General features: G+C 42.9%; 1 protein-coding gene across 1 annotated transcript; it reads right to left on the reverse strand.

Annotated features, from left to right (window-relative positions):
- Window positions 1-1,913: 1,913 nt before the first annotated feature.
- On the reverse strand, window positions 1,914-18,422 carry LOC117385445 (integrin beta-1-like). The gene is made up of 16 exons (XM_055228791.1): window positions 18,350-18,422; window positions 12,450-12,513; window positions 12,031-12,116; window positions 10,715-10,937; window positions 9,201-9,371; window positions 8,308-8,546; window positions 7,523-7,678; window positions 6,443-6,538; window positions 5,451-5,540; window positions 4,884-5,024; window positions 4,428-4,630; window positions 3,588-3,826; window positions 3,210-3,432; window positions 2,859-3,091; window positions 2,033-2,123; window positions 1,914-1,960 (listed from the first exon to the last, which is right to left on the reverse strand). Exons 2-15 carry the CDS (start codon window positions 12,511-12,513, stop codon window positions 2,050-2,052), a joined length of 2,238 nt encoding a protein of 745 aa, XP_055084766.1. The 5' UTR covers window positions 18,350-18,422; the 3' UTR covers window positions 1,914-1,960; window positions 2,033-2,049.
- Window positions 18,423-18,598: the final 176 nt, after the last annotated feature.

The raw sequence follows: 18,598 nt of genomic DNA on the forward strand, positions 1-18,598 counted from the left end.
CTCAGCCCCTCTCTTCACCCGAGTGTCCAAGACACGCGGTCGGAGGTCAGATGACACGACAACAAAGTCGATCATCGACCTCCGACCTAGAGTGTCCTGGTGCCATGTGCACCGATGGACACCCTTGTGCTCGAACATGGTGTTTGTTATGGACAATAAATATATAAAATAAAGGAAACATTGAATGAGAGGGTGTGTCCAAACATTTGACGGACAGTGTACCAGCATCGTCTGCTCTGATTGGCCAGAGCTCAGAGAACAAACCAATTATGATTTAAAACATTTTAATTCAGTTTAGTCGACCAAGTTTTCTTTAAAATACTGATCTAAAATACAGTGAAAATTGGGATAAAATGTAACTAAGTTGTACTTTGAATACTTGTTTGTTTTTCATGTGTACATTTTATATAACAGCTGTTTCAGTGACGCTCTGGTCCGGGCTAAACATGTGTCAGGAGCCTTCATACAAACTCCACACACACAGGGCAGTGCTACACATTTTCAGTTGGAGGAGCTGTCGAGGTGCTAAGTTCTTCAATGGGGGAACTCAACATTATGGATAAGAGAACAACCCCACCCACTACTGTGTTTGCTTCACTATGTTTGCTTCTATGTTTAAATGCCGTTCGCCCCTGTAGTGATTTATATAACATAGAATTCTTTTTATTGTAGTCTCATTTAGAACACTTTGAGGTTGCCATTTGAACATTTTGAGTTCAAACGTGTTATGAAAATGTGGCAGAAATGTTTGGGGGAGCTAAGGGGGTGCATTGGCCATTCTAGGGGAGGGTCATGCCCCTCAAAGGGAATGTGCATTGATGAGAAGCTATAAGAACTGCAACCAGAGACTTGTAACCCTGTTCTAATGTGATGAAATATTCCAGTGAGACTTTAATCCTGTTTTAATTTTTCACAAAAACATCCCCTTCACATATTTCAATAATCCTCCCGATATGTAGTGATATTCATGTGTAGTTTTTAGAATTTTGAATACACTTGTTCAGTTTGTGCATTTGATCATCCTTAAAGGTCCTAGATTATGCAAATTGACTTCTGTGAGCTTTAAGTCATGTCCTCCTGTGTTTTCTTTCATTCACACATGTTTGAGTAACTCTTTATTATTAGTCTATCTTCATCTCCAAAGCTCAAAATGCTCTGTTCCACTTTGTGATGTCATGAAGCGATAGATTTCAAGTTAACAGCTCCTTTTACCTTTAGTTCAGTAGAAATGGCCATTTCAGAGCTGAATTGATCCAAATGATTCCATTGAAGGTGAATGGAGTTTAAAAACACAGTGAAGCACTTCCTGTATTACCACATGACACCACAAGGTGGAACAGATTGTTTTCTGTTTGAGAGAAGAACTCAGCCTAAACACAACTCCAGGTTTGTTTGTGATGAGGAAACAACATTGTAACATGAATAGCATAATATGGGCCCCTGTGTGTTCTTCACCTCCTGTTCCTCCAGCGTGTTCTTCACCTCCTCTGTTCCTTCTGCGTGTTCTTCACCTCCTCTATTCCTCCTGTGTGTTCTTCACCTCCTCTATTCCTCCTGCGTGTTCTTCACCTCCTGTTCCTCCAGCGTGTTCTTCACCTCCTCTGTTCCTTCTGCGTGTTCTTCACCTCCTCTATTCCTCCTGTGTGTTCTTCACCTCCTCTGTTCCTTCTGCGTGTTCTTCACCTCCTCTGTTCCTTCTGCGTGTTCTTCACCTCCTCTGTTCCTTCTGCGTGTTCTTCACCTCCTCTGTTCCTTCTGCGTGTTCTTCACCTCCTCTATTCCTCCTGTGTGTTCTTCACCTCCTCTATTCCTCCTGTGTGTTCTTCACCTCCTCTGTTCCTCCTGTGTGTTCTTCACCTCCTCTGTTCCTTCTGCGTGTTCAAAGCTAACAGGTCAAAATGACACTACGCAAAGATGTTTAATGTTTATAATTTATTGAAACGGTTGCAGGTGAAGTGGCCTGTAATAAAAGACATGAGTATAAGTGCATCAGCTAATTGATTGTAGTTGAATTGGTTGAATTTCTCCTTACCTATGTTGTCTGTCATCTTAGGTGTTCTGGCCAAATGAGTTCCCAGGGAACTGGAGCCGTTTGCGAAGGTTCCAGGGCTCACAACTGTGTGCTGAGGAGGGGGGTGTCCAAATATTTTAGCTTTTTTATCTAGTTCATTTTCTACTGTTATCACTGATAAATTAATATAGAACTCTATTTTTTCTAACAGGTTTGATTGAATAAAGATTAACACTGTTTTGCTAAAGATAACTTTTAACAATATAATTGGATTTGCTGGAACGTACCTGTACTGCAGTGTGGGAATAACCAATTGAGGGAGGGGCTCTATAAAAAGAGCAAACCTCAGTCTGCTTGGGAGAAGGTGCTGTGTGTACAGGCTTTTACTGCCATGCTGGTTTTAAATTTTGCTGCTATTTTTGTAAATATTCTTTGGTGTTGGTAATAAATGCACTTGGGTCTGCACTGAACAAATCGTCTCAGCTCTGCTCTGTTCTTCATCAAGACCTCTAAGGTTGCTACCCGGGCAGTTACACTCCTGTCTTATTCTGTATAACAACTACTAACCTTAGTTTACTAGTTTAGATTTGCACAAACATGTTCTGAAATGTCCCTGTGTGTCAGATGCCGTCCCTGTGTCTCTGCATAAACCCTGTAGTTTAGATCTGTACAAACAAGTTCTGAATTACATTTCAGAACATGTTTGTACAGATCTAAACTACAGGGTTTATATTCAATACTTCGGGATGTGTTTCAATGTGGTGGTTGTGGTAGAAGTTCCTACTAGTAGTATTAGTAGTAGTAGTAATAGTAGTACTTGTAGCAGCAGTAGTACTTTTACACATACCCAGTTTCTCGACCACATACACCTCCTTGGTGTCGCTGTGGCCATTGTAGGTGAAATAGAACCAGCAGTCGTTGTGGTCTCGCTCTTTGCAGTAGGCCAGGGGGAAGCTCTGGTCTGTGGGTTGAGGCAGGCGGCTGAGGTCCTTCACTTTAATCATGGAGAAGTAACTACAGTCACGCTCACACGTCTCCTTCTTCTCCCCCGTCTCAAATGCCCGGCACTCAATACAAGCCCTGTGAAAAGAATAAAGGGTTTAAATGCCTGTCACTCAACGCCTGGCACTAAACACAACCCCTCCCCGTGCGTCTGATGCCCTTCCCATGCTTGAGATGCCCTCCCCCATCTCCTCACTTGTGTTCGGCGCACACTCCAGGGCAGGTGGGACACAGTTCACATGTGGGACCCTGGAACTTGCGGTCAATGCATTTGCAGATGCCACACTCACAGATACCACGGCCGTTACAGATCTGACCGTTTTTAGCCAAACAAGGAGTCAGGTCCAGAGAGCAGTCGCACGCGCTGCTTGTGAAGTTAGCATCACAGATACACTTCCTGCACTCGCACCGCCCGTGTCCTGGACCAGACAGAGAGAGAGAGGGAAAGATAGAGTTTTTGCTATGACTAATATTTGTGTTAGTCATAGCAAAAACAAACCATTGACTGAAACTATGGCAAACCAGATTATAACCCCTGCTCCTCTGACCATCTCCTCACGTCTCCTGTACTTACCTCCGCACAGTTTATTGTTGGAGCGGTCACAGTTGAAGTTGTCACACTCGCAGTACTTTCCACTGTAGACCTCTGTTGGGTTCTCTCGTTTCTTGCACTCACACGTTCCACACACACAGTCTCCGTTGTTGCTGCAGATGTCGGTGCCGTTGTCTTTTCGGCAGTTTGCGTCCAGGTCTTCAGTTTGGATCTCAAATACGCTGCACTCACAGAGACGCCCAATTCGCCCCTCGTTACACCTGAAACATGACAGACACAAGAGGAGGGGGGATTGAACTCATCTGACACAACAAATCTAGTAGTTTAAAACTACAACTAGTATTTTTATCAGTAGGTGGCACCCTGCTGTAACCTGGCTCTCACTAGACTGATGTGTGGCCCTCTCAATTGAGTTCTATCAGTCTGGGATGGCTCTCGCTGAAAGAAATGGGAGCCAATGATTGGAACGTTCAAAAAATACTTCACACTGATTGGTCGAACAGTGGAACTTTGGTTAGTTCGGCGCCGACTTCTGTGAACTCACAAAAATCGCGAGTGTTCCTTCTTTTGGCCAGGTTAACCCTCCAGCGGTGTGTTGGAATCAGTCCTCTCATAAGCAACACATGTTGTGACCAGTTAAAATAAATAAAAAAATATATATAATATATACTATATATTGTACATGTACAAAACTATGACACTATGTAAGAACTTTAACGTCCAAAGCCCTGTAAACAGCCCTGTAGTTAGTTGTAGACAGGTCCAAACCGCACTCATAGCAGATATTTGAACACATGAATAAAGGGCGTCCCCCACCCCCCCACCCCTCAGTGTCAGATGCTCCTCCTCCTCTCAACGTACTTGCAGGCTCCGCATTCGAAGGTCCCGTTTCCTTCATGGCACTTCTCGCTCTGAGGTTCTCCGCCAAGAGAACACTCACACTCACAGATGAAGTTCAAAACCACTTCCACCTCCTCGTTAAAGCCCAGAGGTTTGATCTTTATCACCTCTGACTTCCCGTGCTCTGGGCACTTCTGAGCCGCAATGGAGATGTCAAAGGTCACCTGCAGCAAGAGGAGCAGAGGAGGGTCAGAGGAGCAGAGGAGGGTCAGAGGAGCAAAGGAGGGTCAGAGGAGCAGAGGAGCAGAGGAGGGTCAGAGGAGCGGAGGAGGGTCAGAGGAGCAAAGGAGGGTCAGAGGAGCAGAGGAGGGTCAGAGGAGCAAAGGAGGGTCAGAGAAGCAGAGGAGGGTCAGATGGAGTAGAGGAGCGGGTCAGATGGAGTAAAGGATGCAGAGGACGCCTTGTCCTCCTCTGTACCTCGTCACCGATGGAGATGTTGGAGCATTTGCGTCCATTCTCTCCAGTTCCTTCGGCTCCGTTCTTACAGTGGGACTTGTAGGAAATGGACATACCTTCAGGAAGTCTGCTGTTCTCCAGGATCACCTCCAATGACAGCGACTGGACCCAAACACAGAGTTTAGGAAATCTGAAATTTCCAGGAGGCATACTGCAGAATTTTGTGATATTGTAATACTTCAGTAACTGGAGTTAAAGTAGATTTTACTGTCCTTATGGAGAAATGAGCCTGTGCCAGTATTTTGTATTTACACTAAAGATGATAATACATTATCCTTAAACAAGCTGCTTTACAATGTTTGGCATTATTCACTCATCACTTAGTGGTGGTGACACTGTTGTAGCCACAGTTTCCCTGAAAGAACAGCCAAATGTTGTGTCAGCCTATCAGAGGACAGACTGGAGCTGCATTGGTCTATCAGAGGACAGACTGGTGGCATGTCAGCCTATCAGAGGACGGGCTCAAGTTGCATCAACTTATCAGAGGACAGACTCGATCTGCCTCGGCCTATCAGAGGACAGACTCACGTTGTAGGCGTCGATGATCAGTTTGATGACATTTGAGGAGTTGGAGGACAAAGTTCCCACAGCTGACTTTGGTATGAGATTTTTCAACTCCTGCAAGAGAATCACAGACTGGGTTATACAACAGAGTTTCCCCATTACTTAACCATTTGCACACTGGGGGTGTCTAATTGTCTCAGTTTAGGTGAGATTTTTGGCAAAAAGATGAGCGTGCCTAATTGAAAAACTGTTGGCTAATGCTAGCTTGTAACTGAATATTATGTGAGAGGGACTTGTTTAACAGCACAAATCAGCTCACCTGTTGCAGTTCCAGCTAAATCAGTTCTTTGTGGTCAGATTGTGTTAAAGATCAGAGATCTTTCAAGTCTAACACAGCCTCAGACAGAGCAGTGTCTACAGTTAGCATCACACCCGCAGGGAATGTTGATGACTGCTGCATCAGTAGGAGACTATGGCGGCCTCCCCATAGTCTAAATTAAACTGAGCAATAAATTTGTATTAAAAATAACACTTTTCACTTGTTGTATCATGTATAGAGTAATTTTATTTAAACTTTAATCAGTCCCTTATTGATTAATAGATGCAATAAGTGACATATTTACTCAAGATTTTTTCCAAAGAAGAACTGTCTGGGCCAACAACAAGGAAACACAAAGATGATACAATAACAGGTTTAAAAGGGCCAGTCAGTTTTAGTTAACAATTTAAATAACTAGTTGCTTTTTCTTTAGGTTTGTTATTTTTGAGGTCGGTTAGCTCTTGATTGATTCTCTCGTGTTTCCTCTGCAGCTTGGGGCCTGAGGAGGGAACAAGATAGTGGGACAAACCATGTGGACAAAGGAGGGGGTCAGAGAAGAAAACAAGAGGGTTAAAGGAGAGAGTCAGAAGATACAGAGGAGAGAGTCAGAGGAGGGGAGTCAGGCAGTTTACTTTACCCTTTTTGGGTCCGAGGCGGGTACAGGACAGTGTAGACAGACGACAAAGAGGGGACAGACCTTATAGACGGGCTGGAAGTCCTCTGTCACGGCGAAGATGGTCTGGATGTTGTGGTCGTTCAGTTTCTGCGCCAAGTGAGCAATGGAGGGGTAATCCTGAAGCACAAACACCATCACATTTAAAACTCTCTATGACATCTTCCAGCTTATTGTCAGGTAGAGAGGTTCTCCACTGACATCATTTTATTTTGAAAAATGTCCCTCAACATTTGACAGAGTGACACTGAGGCAGAACTATGGGCAAAACAGCAGGCTAAATATGTGCTTCCTTTGATTTTATTGTCTCATTTTTGTCCGTGGAGCTGTTGTTTTCTCCTCACAATAATAATCATTTCCTCACAGAGTCAGAAACATGATGTTTAAGGAGAGACAGGTTTGGTTCATCTGTATCTGATTCAAAGTCTGCATCAGTGATGAAGGTGAGTGTGTCTGCAGTGTCCCTGTGGTTTAACTGTTCACTGGTTTCAGATGCCAGGTACAAACTAAATATTTAGCAGAGTTGTAGACTTTTATAGTTATTCTTTCACATTTCAGATTTAGTGTTTTGAGCTTGTACAGAAGAAAATGTCATTACTCACCACTGGCACTAATAGTTACATAACATAGAGTACACTTTGTTCTATGGTTCAGTCCTTTTAGCTTATAGACTCCACTCTTCTCTCCAATGTTAAAGAGGGGGATTTTATGTCTGAGGTATTAACTGCTAACACATAACATCTTTAGATCACCATGTTACCTTTTATCATTTTGAAAGTTCTACATTTGCCAAAAGAACATATTAACATTAACACTAACGTTAATGAAACTACTGCATCAGGATTGTGAAGTTGTAGTGTATTGTTTTGTATATTTGTAGAGAATTGTCATGTGAGAGAATGAGTGGGCGGAGCCTTGTACAGGCCCGTACTGCTAACCGTGAAGAGGGTTCAAATAGGGCCCTGGAGAGACATTACTCAAACATGCAAACATACGTAAAACCTCTACAGACATATTTTTGCTGAGGTAACAACATTATAACAGTCGATTTTGCTAAATACCCCCTCTTTGATGTTTCTGGTTTAAATAATCATAATCCCGTACGTAGTAGTGGCTCATGGTGTACGTGTTGTTCTCCAGGTGACACTTCCCGTCGTTGGGATGAAAGATCCTGCCCAGTTTTCTGTCTCCGGTAAAATGGAACCCAGCGTCTGTGGAGAAGACCAAGAGCCGCGTGACGTTCCTCCAACCAATCTGCTCCTGTGAAAGAAAGAGTGTGTCAGATGCCCCTCCATCTTTCTATATCTCTGTGTCAGATGCCCACCCACCTGACTATACCCTGGATGGTTTTAGTCCCTGGTCCCGACGGACTCCCGGTCTAGTCCCAGTGGCTAAGCACATTTCTAAAAGGGAGTTTAAAAAAAAAATCAGAACCAAATGGACTCTGTAGTGCTGTAGATGCTTGGCTGGGCTCCGTGCTCCAAGAAAAACATATTGCCACCTGCTGTATGCAATCAGTATCACATGCACAAGAGCTCTACACAGCCCTACACGAGCCCAGGAGCAGATAGCTTGGAGCGTGGAGCCTAGTCATGCATCTGAGACACATTCAGTACTGATTTTAAAAACACCTGGTCCCCGTCTCAAGCATTTCTAAATGGGAGCAGTCGCGACCCCAGGCCTGGTCCTAGCCCCTCACTTCAGACACTGCCACCTGCATGATACCATCAAAGCTCCTTTCCACAGAGTCCAGGTTCTAGTCTGGGTTCTTGTTTGAGTTCTAGCCCAGGTTCCTCATCTCACCTCACACATGGCTACCTGCATGATAGCGTCAAACCCCCTCTCCAGAGAATACTGATTCAGACCCCGATTTGGTCCTGTTCTCTCACCTCACAGACTGCCACCTGCATGATGGCATCGAACCCGCCCTCTGGAGAGTCCAGGTTGCCGGAGATCTGCTGTTGGCTCACCAGGCGGTTGAATTCGTCTCCTCTGTCTGTGAGTTTGAGCACGTTCTTGTAGCTGAACGCGCTGGTACAGTTCTGGTTCCCGGTGCAGGGGTTTATGAGGCGTGCAGGAGTCGTGCTGTTGTACGGCATCACCGTCTTCTCCACAAAAGAACCAAAACCTGCAGATGACAAGGGAAGGAAGACGGGAAGGAGTGACTCAGAATAATAATCGTGATTTTGGATTTCAGACTGCAGCAGAAAGGAGAGGTGAGTGATTTAGCTGAAGATTTTTTGGTATTTAAATGCAAAAAGGCAGGTCTTTATGCAGAAAAAAGTACTAGGAAACTGGGAGTGTATTTATATAAATAGTTCTTTTGGCCTGAAATCCCCCGTAGGTGTAATCTTATGAGTACCGTTTGGGTCAGATAGAGATATGCAATAGTTTTTTGAGCTTTTGCCACTCCACCTTTTTAGTCAAAGAACTGCCCAGCAGCATGTCTTTAGTCCACCAAAAAAACAAAAACAAACCCCAAACTAGTTCATTTTAAATAGTTTGCAGTGGTCCAGAGTTATTCCTCACTTAGCTTCTGCATTCTGAGCATTCTAATTATTCACCTCTATGAGTTAATAAGCACTTTTTACAACTCTGATCCTGAAGTCTCGCTTTGTTAGACATTCTTTTTTCCCCTCTCTCTCTCCATAAATCTGTGTCTCACCAATTCTGAAGTCTGATCACTGATCCTATAATCGATGGTAATGGCCTCCTTCTTCTTTCCTCCACTTCTTTCCTCCCTCCTCTCCTCTCCTAGTTTACACATAAATCTGCTCCTCACCGATCCTGAAGTCTGTGGTGATGGCCTGCATCTCCTTCATGAGATCAGTCCCCAGGTTCTTGACGTTCTCCAGATCGTCTTTCATGGAGGAGGACAGGTCCATGAGGTAGTACAGGTCTATGGGGTAGTCCTCGGCACGCTTGAACTTCAGAGAGAAGGTTTGAGGCTCTCCTGAAGGAAACAAACAAGATTAGGACTATAATGTGGTCATCACAACGGGCCCCCAAACCAGGGGCCGAACAAAAACTAGTGTTGCGTAGAACTTAACTAGATAAAGGTAAAAACTGGGACTAAAACTGGGACTAAAACTTTTGGTAAAGCCAGTTGTGTCAAAGTTGGGTGTGAAAATGGACCCTGATCTAAAACTCTAAGCAAATTAAGTTCTGTCAGCAGAACATTTTGAAATGGTTACACCGCCGTTTGCTGGTGTCAGCCAAAATGCACTTTGTCATTTGCGACGTGTCCTAAACTCAGCGGCTCAACTCTTAACCACTTGATGTTTCGACGGCCCGCGGCCGTCGCCTTTACGTTACAATTTACAGCAATGTACGTGTATTTCTGCGTCACCCACGCAAACAATCTACACATCAAATGAAAGCTACGGCACTCATCTATCTGAATATGTAAACCATTTACACCTGTAATCACCACAGTGCTGACAGGAAGGACATTTTTACAGAGAAGTCAGAAATGTGGATTTGGACTTCACTTACCATTGAGCGCTCTGGTTCTGTCAAACATCAACATATTAAGTTGGTCTCATTCGTTCCGTAAAGGTCCAGAGAATATAATCCAGTCAAGAAATTATGCCCACAAAAGAAGTTAGATCCTCCATGTCCAATCTGCTGCAGAAAAGTTAACTCTGCTCTGTCACTTTTTTGCATTTCTTTTGTCGATTTCAAGCATGATAAACTTCTGACAGCGCCAACTTTGTTCCTCAGTGCAAAACAAACTTGTTAATTTGTGACTGAGTTGGCCAGTAAGGTGGGGGCTGTGGGTTACTGGAGCCTCGGACAACGAATGAGTGCTACAGGTGACTGAAAGAGTACGCCCCACTCTCCCCTTTGTAGAATCAATGATTTGATGGGCTGGATGCTGTTCCTGACCCCAAACTTGTGTATTTACTACTAAGGATTCAATAATGGTGATCATTTTAATTTGGAGAGGTCAGAACAAAGGCAATTTCACCAAAATGACACGGAATGCTAAGGAGCGTCTCACCGATTTTAGCTTTGCTCCATTGGCTTCCGTTGTGCTTTAGAGTTGATCTCAAAATTATTTTATTTATCCTTTAAGTGTTTGCATGGCCTAGCGCCCTCCTACCTCGCTGACCTGATCCATCCTTACGCCCCCTCGCGCACTCTTAGGTCAGCAGATCAACTTGCCCCATGGTTTAGTCCCAATGGTATGACTAAACCAGGGACTAAACCAGAACTGAAACACAATAACTGATGTCAAATTCTATCATCTGCACTGTTATCCATAGAACTATAGTCCAGAGTGTGTGGTTGTACCAGATCTGAGGGTGAGTGTGAGTTTCTGTGGCTGGATTTGGGTGATCTGTTCAGGCTTGAGCTTCTCAGTGGATTCCTTGTTGCGGTTGGTCACTGGTTGGTTCTTGTCGATCTTGGTGCTTCCTCGCGGATTCTCGATTTTCTCTGGAGGACAGTTGCGATTCAAGAGGGACTGGAGGTCATCGCAGCGAGCAGATATAGACTCATCAACGCTCAGGAAATTCTGCAAATAGAACAAAATATTAAAGAATCTGCAGCTTGACTTTTGCATTGGGTGAAACACAATTTTAGCAAAAAAAAATTGGATTGTGATTTTATTGCCATTAGATTTGAAGACTGAACTCTGAACTTTAACCTAATCCAAGAATCCAATGCCGTGTCATTGTAGAGGTTTAAACTACAGGAAGAGCAGCTTTTACACAGAATAAGACCCCATGGAGACAGAGGGAGGGCATCTGACACACAGGGACATGATTGTAGTGGTCTAAACTACACGTACAATGAGATTTTGTTCTTTCAATTTTTTTTTTTATTCATTACAAAATGGAGCTATAAATTGTCTTCCACAAGATAACTATATAAGGAAAAATGTTAACAAGCTAAAAAAAACAAAAAACAAAAAAAAACCTTAAACGAAACCATGTAAGTAGAGTTAAAACCATATTCTGGAACATTCACCATGGAGATAGATTAGTTTTGTGCCATACTGTGTAAGATTATAGCCAGAAAACTATATTTCTATGGAAACAAGCAACAAAGTAAGTAGTTTGTGGAGATGCAAGCCTGCCCACAAGAAAAAGGCATGTTTTTCTATGCTTCTTAGAGCAATAAGAATATCAAATATGAAAAAGAAATCATGCTTTTATCTTTTTGGGCTAAAATATAATAGGTTGAGGCTTTAATTTTACAGTTCTAAAATTGCGTTGTCCCTTCCAAAATTGATCTACAATTATGTGGTATTATTGTGTTTTTACTAGTATTGAAACTAGATACTCGTTTGAGGTATCGATGCTGAAAAGTCACATTTACAGGACAGAAATGAACCTTCCCTGAATATCTTTAGAATGATCTTGAGCTGTATCAGAACAAGTATAAGACACACAGACTATTACACACCCATGGACCACTAATATTAACCTACTGGACACTGAGGGATTACACAGATATAAGGCCACATGGGAACAGAAAAGTAAATACTACCATTTAATGTTGAAAATCACATTCTATTGTCAGAAGAAAGAGTGTTTTTATTATCACTGTGGTATCGGAATCAGTATTGAGTATTCTATTCTTTAGTACCAAAATCATGTTCTTACCTCGTCGGAGCACCAGCCGCACGTCTCTGACACCTGGATGCACTCCCCACATGACTGAGCATTGGCCTTGGTACAAATACTGCCCTCTGCAGGAACAAAGAGAAACTGCATCAGTCACAACAGTCAGAACAGAGGAACTATCTCTCTAAAGTAGGACTAAAACAGGACTAAACCAGGACTAAAGCAGGACTGAATTTCTATCAAATTCTAGTGAAATGAACCAAGACTAAACTTAAAATGGTGGCATAATGAAAAGCAGACAGAATCATGACTGTTGTTCAAAATGAGTTTAGAAAAAGCCTCTCTCCAGATCATGACGTCTGTGAAACAAAGCTAAAGTCAAACATATGAGTTTAATCTGAAACATGAGGATGTGTTTAAAAATGAGACCAAATGAGAGAAACGAGGTCCGGACTGACCTTTCTGAGCTGCACAGAGTCCGAGGAGCAGAGCCACAGACACACACAGCAACCGCAACAACATCTGGAACGACAAAACACAACAGTTACAAAACAGTTACAAAGCACTCAGAGGCGAGGATGACGTCAGAGGATCAGAGTTTAGTGTCACCATTACTGTCAGAAGGAATATCACGATTTAATGATTATTACAGGGCTGTATCTAGTGATTATTCGAGTAGTTGTTTGGATCAAGAAATGCAGAGAATGTGAGATGTTTCCAAAACTGTGCCCAGATAGAGCTGAAGAGAAGCTGCTTGAGAACATCTTGGTGGAACATACTGAGTGTTTTCATCAAAAACACAATGACATCTCACTTCTCACTTCTCATCTGTCGTGGACTCAGTGAGTGTGACGTCACCCACAGCGTTCGGCTCCAGTCAAATGAAGCTCATCAAAAGTAGCTGTTACAAGGGCCAATTTGGAGCTGAGTTTTAACCGCGAGTATCATAGCAACCAAAGAGCCACTCTGGAGCCAGGCTGTTGAAGGTAACGCCCGCACAGCTGGTTTAGCAGGGGGCAGGCGCTGAGTGATGCTGTCAATCAAACTGGTTGCTAATGTTAGTAGGAGAGGAAGGAAGAAACCTCAGTTGTCTGGTATTAATGTTCATATCTTGATTTACAGACAGAAATAGTGAAATAAAAACACCAGGATCATGTAGAGTGGGTCAATGCAAACATTTTAAGACCAAAATGATGGGCCTCACTGCAGCAGTCACACAGAGAGGGGGCGACAGCTTTGGGTGAATTGAAGCCAGAAGTGCACCCATGATCACTTCCTATAAGGAATAGGGCAGCTAGCAAGTTAGCTATATTTATTTATATATAGTGGGGCAAAAACGTATTTAGTCAACAACCAATTGCGCAAGTTCTCCCACTTAAAAAGATGAGAGAGGCTGTATTTCATTCTAGGTACACATCAATTATGAGAGACAGAATGAGGGGAAAGAATCCAGGAAATCTCATTATAGGATTTTTCATGAAAAAAAAATCCCAGAACCACATGGGGGGACCTAGTGAATGATCTGCAGAGAGCTGGGACCAAAGTAACAAAATCAGTAACACATTACGCCGCCAGGGACTGAAATCCTGCACTGCCAGACATGTCCCCCTGCTCAAGCCAGTGCATGTCCAGGCCCATCTGAAGTTTGCTATTTGGATGATCCAGAAGAGGATTGGAAGAAAGTCATATGGTCAGATGAAACCAAAATAGAACTTTTTGGTAAAAACTAAACTTACCATGTTTGGAGAAAGAATGCATCAAAAGAAAACCATACCTAGTGTGAAACATGGGGGTGGAAACATCATGCTTTGGGGCTGTTTTTCTGCAAAGAGACCAGGACGACTGATCCGTGTAAAGGAAAGAATGAATGGGGCCATGTATCTATCAGCAAGGACATTGAAGATGAAACGTGGCTGGGTCTTTCAGCATGACATTGATCCCAAACACACTGCCCAGGCAACGCAGCAGGCTTCATTAGGTCCTGGAGTGGCCTAGCCGGTCTCCAGATCCCAACCCCATAGAAAATCTTTGGAGGGAGTTGAAAGTCCATGTTGCCCATTGACAGCCCAAAAACATCATTGCTCTAGAGGAGAGCAAGAATATTGAAGTGCCACTGACCCAGTAACCCTAAAGCAGAAATATGCCCCAAAAAAAAACAAAACTCAAAATCTGTAATATAGTTAAAACAGGCTAATGAGTTCCCCACTAGCACAAGAAATACAACAAATATGAATAAATAAATATTAGCCTCCAAAACTGATTGTTCCACCTCTCATGTACTGAACTAGTCGATAGGACTATGTGATGGTAAATAACATGTAAACGCAACATGCATTTCCTGATTCTCAGACAATAAAAGACTTTATATTTAGATGCAGCAAAACACAGCAGACCTGTTCTGACCTCAAGAGCTGCTTATACAATATGTCTGTACTGAGGCACATTTTGTTCAAATACATGGGGAAAAAACAAAAACAGGCCCTTTAAAATGTGTAGAGTTTAGACTTTGATGTTTTGAATGTGAAATTTGAAGTGAACTGCATTAATGTAACCTTAATAAACCGTATTGTGCTCAGGTGATCACACGTCACTGTTGGATTTCTGTGGTTTAGTTTAAAAAGGAAGGAAACAGCTCAGTAATGAGTCTTAATGATGGACACTTCCCTCTGAGCTCCAGACTTCAGATGTTATCACAATCTCCTGTGTCTCAGATGCCCTACCCGTATGTCAGATGCCCTACCCGTATGTCAGATGCCCTACCCATGCGTCAGATGCCCTACCCGTGCGTCAGATGCCTTACCCGTGTTATACAGCTCCACTATGGGTTACTAACAAAAAACATTGTTGTGGATGTCTAAAAATACACAAAATTACACTATGTAGAGTAGTAAAAAGTACAAACTGTATTTACGTTAGTATTCATTTTAAATCATATATTTATGGGGCAAATTATCAAAATAGGACAAAAATATCAGCAGATCTTATCAGCCATCGGTTGCTCTGGATTCAAAACAATCTGTATTGTATCGGCCATGAAAAACCCATATTGGTCGACCTTTACTGCTAACCCTGTAGTTCAGACCTCTACAAACATGTTCTGAAATGCATTCAATTGGTTTAAAGATTCAGATTTCTGTCTTAGATGTGAACGCTCCTGGGCAGGTTAAATGTTTGGTGAATCGTGAGTCGTTGAGGACTTGGTGGAGAGGAGGTGTCTCCTATAAACAGGCTCTGTGTGTTTAGACATTAAGGTTTGAGTTAAAGATTTCAGACACTGGATTCAATCTGATTTGCACAAACTGTACTGGAGTCAGGACTCAGACAGAGGAGCAGAAGCAGAGGAGCAAAGGAGCAGAGCCAGCTGCCTGTAGTTTCGATCTGTATAAACATGTTCTGAAATGTGATTTTTGTGTTATGGAAAAATTACAATTCTAGATGAAAAGCAACCAATTTGTGAAGCGCGGTGAGTTTTGAAATAAAAAAAAAAAAAGGTTTAGTCTCTGTTTCGGCAGATATTGACAGGACAGGGCCCAGACCTGCCCTGACCACAGACTGGTAAACTCCCTGCCTCTCAAGTCCCTCTGGGTCTAGAGCATCTCTCCCCCTGGTCCTTAGTCTCCTCCAGAGCATCTGAGCTTTACATACATTATATAGAGAATGACAATGCTACATACATTTCAAAGCAGTCACTTTTGTTTCACACCCATGAGATAATGAATTTTTACACCTGAGGACAAGACACCAAACGCTGCATTTACACAAAGACATATGGTAAGAATATTTTTACTTCACAACTTGAACTTACACTCACATAAAGGATTATTAGGAACACCTGTTCAATTTCTCCTCAATGCAATTATCTAATCAACCAATCACATGGCAGTTGCTTCAATGCATTTAGGGGTGTGGTCCTGGTCAAGACAATCTCCTGAACTCCAAACCGAATGTCAGAATGGGAAAGAAAGGTGATTTAAGCAATTTTGAGCGTGGCATGGGTGTTGGTGCCAGACGGGCCGGTCTGAGTATTTCACAATCTGCTCAGTTACTGGGATTTTCACGCACAACCATTTCTAGGGTTTACAAAGAATGGTGTGAAAAGGGAAAAACATCCAGTCTGCCCAGTCCTGTGGGCGAAAATGCCTTGTTGATGCTAGAGGTCAGAGGAGAATGGACCGAGTGATTCAAGCTGATAGAAGGGCAACGTTGACTGAAATAACCACTCGTTACAACCGAGGAATGCAGCAAAGCATTTGTGAAGCCACAACACGCACAACCTTGAGGCGGATGGGCTACAACAGCAGAAGACCCCACCGGGTACCACTCATCTCCACTACAAATAGGAAAAAGAGGCTACAATTTGCACGAGCTCACCAAAATTGGACAGTTGAAGACTGGAAAAATGTTACCTGGTCTGATGAGTCTCGATTTCTGTTGAGACATTCAAATGGTAGAGTCAGAATTTGGTGTAAACAGAATGAGAACATGGATCCATCATGCCTTGTTACCACTGTGCAGGCTGGTGGTGGTGGTGTAATGGTGTGGGGGATGTTTTCTTGGCACACTTTAGGTCCCTTTGTGCCAATTGGGCATCGTTTAAATGCCACGGGCTACCTGAACATTGTTTCTGACCATGTCCATCCCTTCATGACCACCATGTACCCATCCTCTGATGGCTACTTCCAGCAGGATAATGCACCATGTCAAAAAGCTCCAATCATTTCAAATTGGTTTCCTGAACATGACAATGAGTTCACTGTACTACAATGGCCCCCACAGTCACCAGATCTCAACCCCATAGAGCATCTTTGGGATGTGGTGGAACGGGAGCTTCGTGCCCTGGATGTGCATCCCACAAATCTCCATCAACTGCAAGATGCTCCTATCAATATGGGCCAACATTTCTAAAGAATGAATCAGCACCTTGTTGAATCAATGCCACGTAGAATTAAGGCAGTTCTGAAGGCGAAAGGGGGTCAAACACCGTATTAGTATGGTGTTCCTAATAATCCTTCAGGTGAGTGTACTTATCACACTTTCTCCCTTTTGATTATTCATTACCGGTAATCATATTTTATAAACAATCACTGTCACAAATAGAACATGCACAGAAACATTCACTGTTGTGGATCCAAACAGAGCTCATGGAGATGAAGTCAGGTCCATTACTGTTACTGAGATGGAGGAAAATGAAACAGTTCATTGTTGTGTTCAGTTTAGTTTGTCCTTATCCAATATGATTTGTAGTCACAAAATGAATGCTGTTGGTGGTGCTGTTCAGTTAAATCTTTCCCTTCGCCTGTCCTCTGTCCCTTTGTCCTCCCTCTGAGCACGCAGCTTGGCATCTCTCTGGCCACAGCTTGTCTCTGGAGTTTTCCTTCAGCCCATGTGTCGACTTCAGGGCTGTGTTTGGGGACACGAGGATCAGGTCAAGTTCTTTTGAGTCACATAAAAATAAGTGAATGACTGTACTTTTCTGAAGTTTTCCTCCAGTGACAGTGAAACAGAAGGATGGATTTAATGATGCAGGTCTGATTCTGACCAAGAGAAGACCATGTGTCCTCCTGCTCAAGAGAAGAGCATGTGTCCTCCTGCTCAAGAGAAGACCATGTGTCCTCCTGCTCAAGAGAAGACCATGTGTCCTCCTGCTCAGGAGGTGCTTTTGGTTCAGGTCCAGTCATTTTCTTGTTGACTGTTTACAAAAGTTCAAATGTTAAACACACATTTTCCAATAACACACCTTGCATCACACAGTCTGACTGATCAGATCCAAGGACACACAAACATAAAGTTGACTGCTGGTGTCACACACTTGTTTTTTTTCTGATTTTGTTTAGTTTTTTCCCATGTTTTCCCCCATTTCCCCCATCCTACAGTTCTTCACACTTTACATTGTGTGTGAATTACAGCAGTGAGATCATTCAAAGTCAAATCTTGTAAATTTGATCAATATTAGTGCCATTGTTGTGTTGACATGACAAACATTTAAATTTGTCTTTGTGCGTTTTGCACTTAATATCTGCATTCTTAGACCTGATGTAGGTGCACTGCCCCTTTTGCTCTTCTTCATGAGAAAAGTTCAGCCGTCCTTACATGTAACTACACAGGGACTCTCACGCTTTTGCCTTTTATCAGTTATTAATAACCCTAGGCAGGATTTCACCTAGTGACTGTTCACTAAATATTAGGGACTGTTTCACCTGTTTGACTGTTCACTAGCTCGTCACAACTACAGGGGCAATGACTGTTTGGTAGTTAGCCATAATGACCCCTAAACCCTAGTCTAGAGATAACTCCAAGTAGGTCCCTGTCTGAGATATTATGTAAAGCAAAAAAACAGCCAAACTAAATTCATGCTCACCTTTCAAATACAGAGGGCTTATGGTGTAGAGGGCTCTCCTGTCTCCAATGTCCAGCTTCACAACAGATGAAGCAAGGTTCATTGGAAAAGCTTCCCGTGTTCTTTGGATTGGCTCTTGTCCCATATTTGCTCTGCTTACGTGTTGGCTGATGAGTCTGTAGTTGCCTATGAAATTGTGAATGCAGCAGGTGATTTTCATGTTCATGTTGTTGGGTCTTATTGTACATAGTGAGACGCTGCAGGTGAATA

The sequence above is a fragment of the Periophthalmus magnuspinnatus genome, chromosome 17, assembly GCF_009829125.3.
Source record: "Periophthalmus magnuspinnatus isolate fPerMag1 chromosome 17, fPerMag1.2.pri, whole genome shotgun sequence".
NCBI lineage: Eukaryota > Metazoa > Chordata > Actinopteri > Gobiiformes > Gobiidae > Periophthalmus > Periophthalmus magnuspinnatus.

Coding starts and splice junctions, on each gene's coding strand:
- LOC117385445 (XM_055228791.1), bottom strand. CDS start 12,513: ATGTTGTTGCGGTTGCTGTGTGTGTCTGTGGCTCTGCTCCTCGGACTC. Junction 10,938..12,030: donor GCGGCTGGTGCTCCGACGAG/GTAAGAACATGA, acceptor TTCTATTTGCAG/AATTTCCTGAGCGTTGATGA. Junction 8,547..9,200: donor CACCACAGACTTCAGGATCG/GTGAGGAGCAGA, acceptor TGTCATCTGCAG/GTTTTGGTTCTTTTGTGGAG.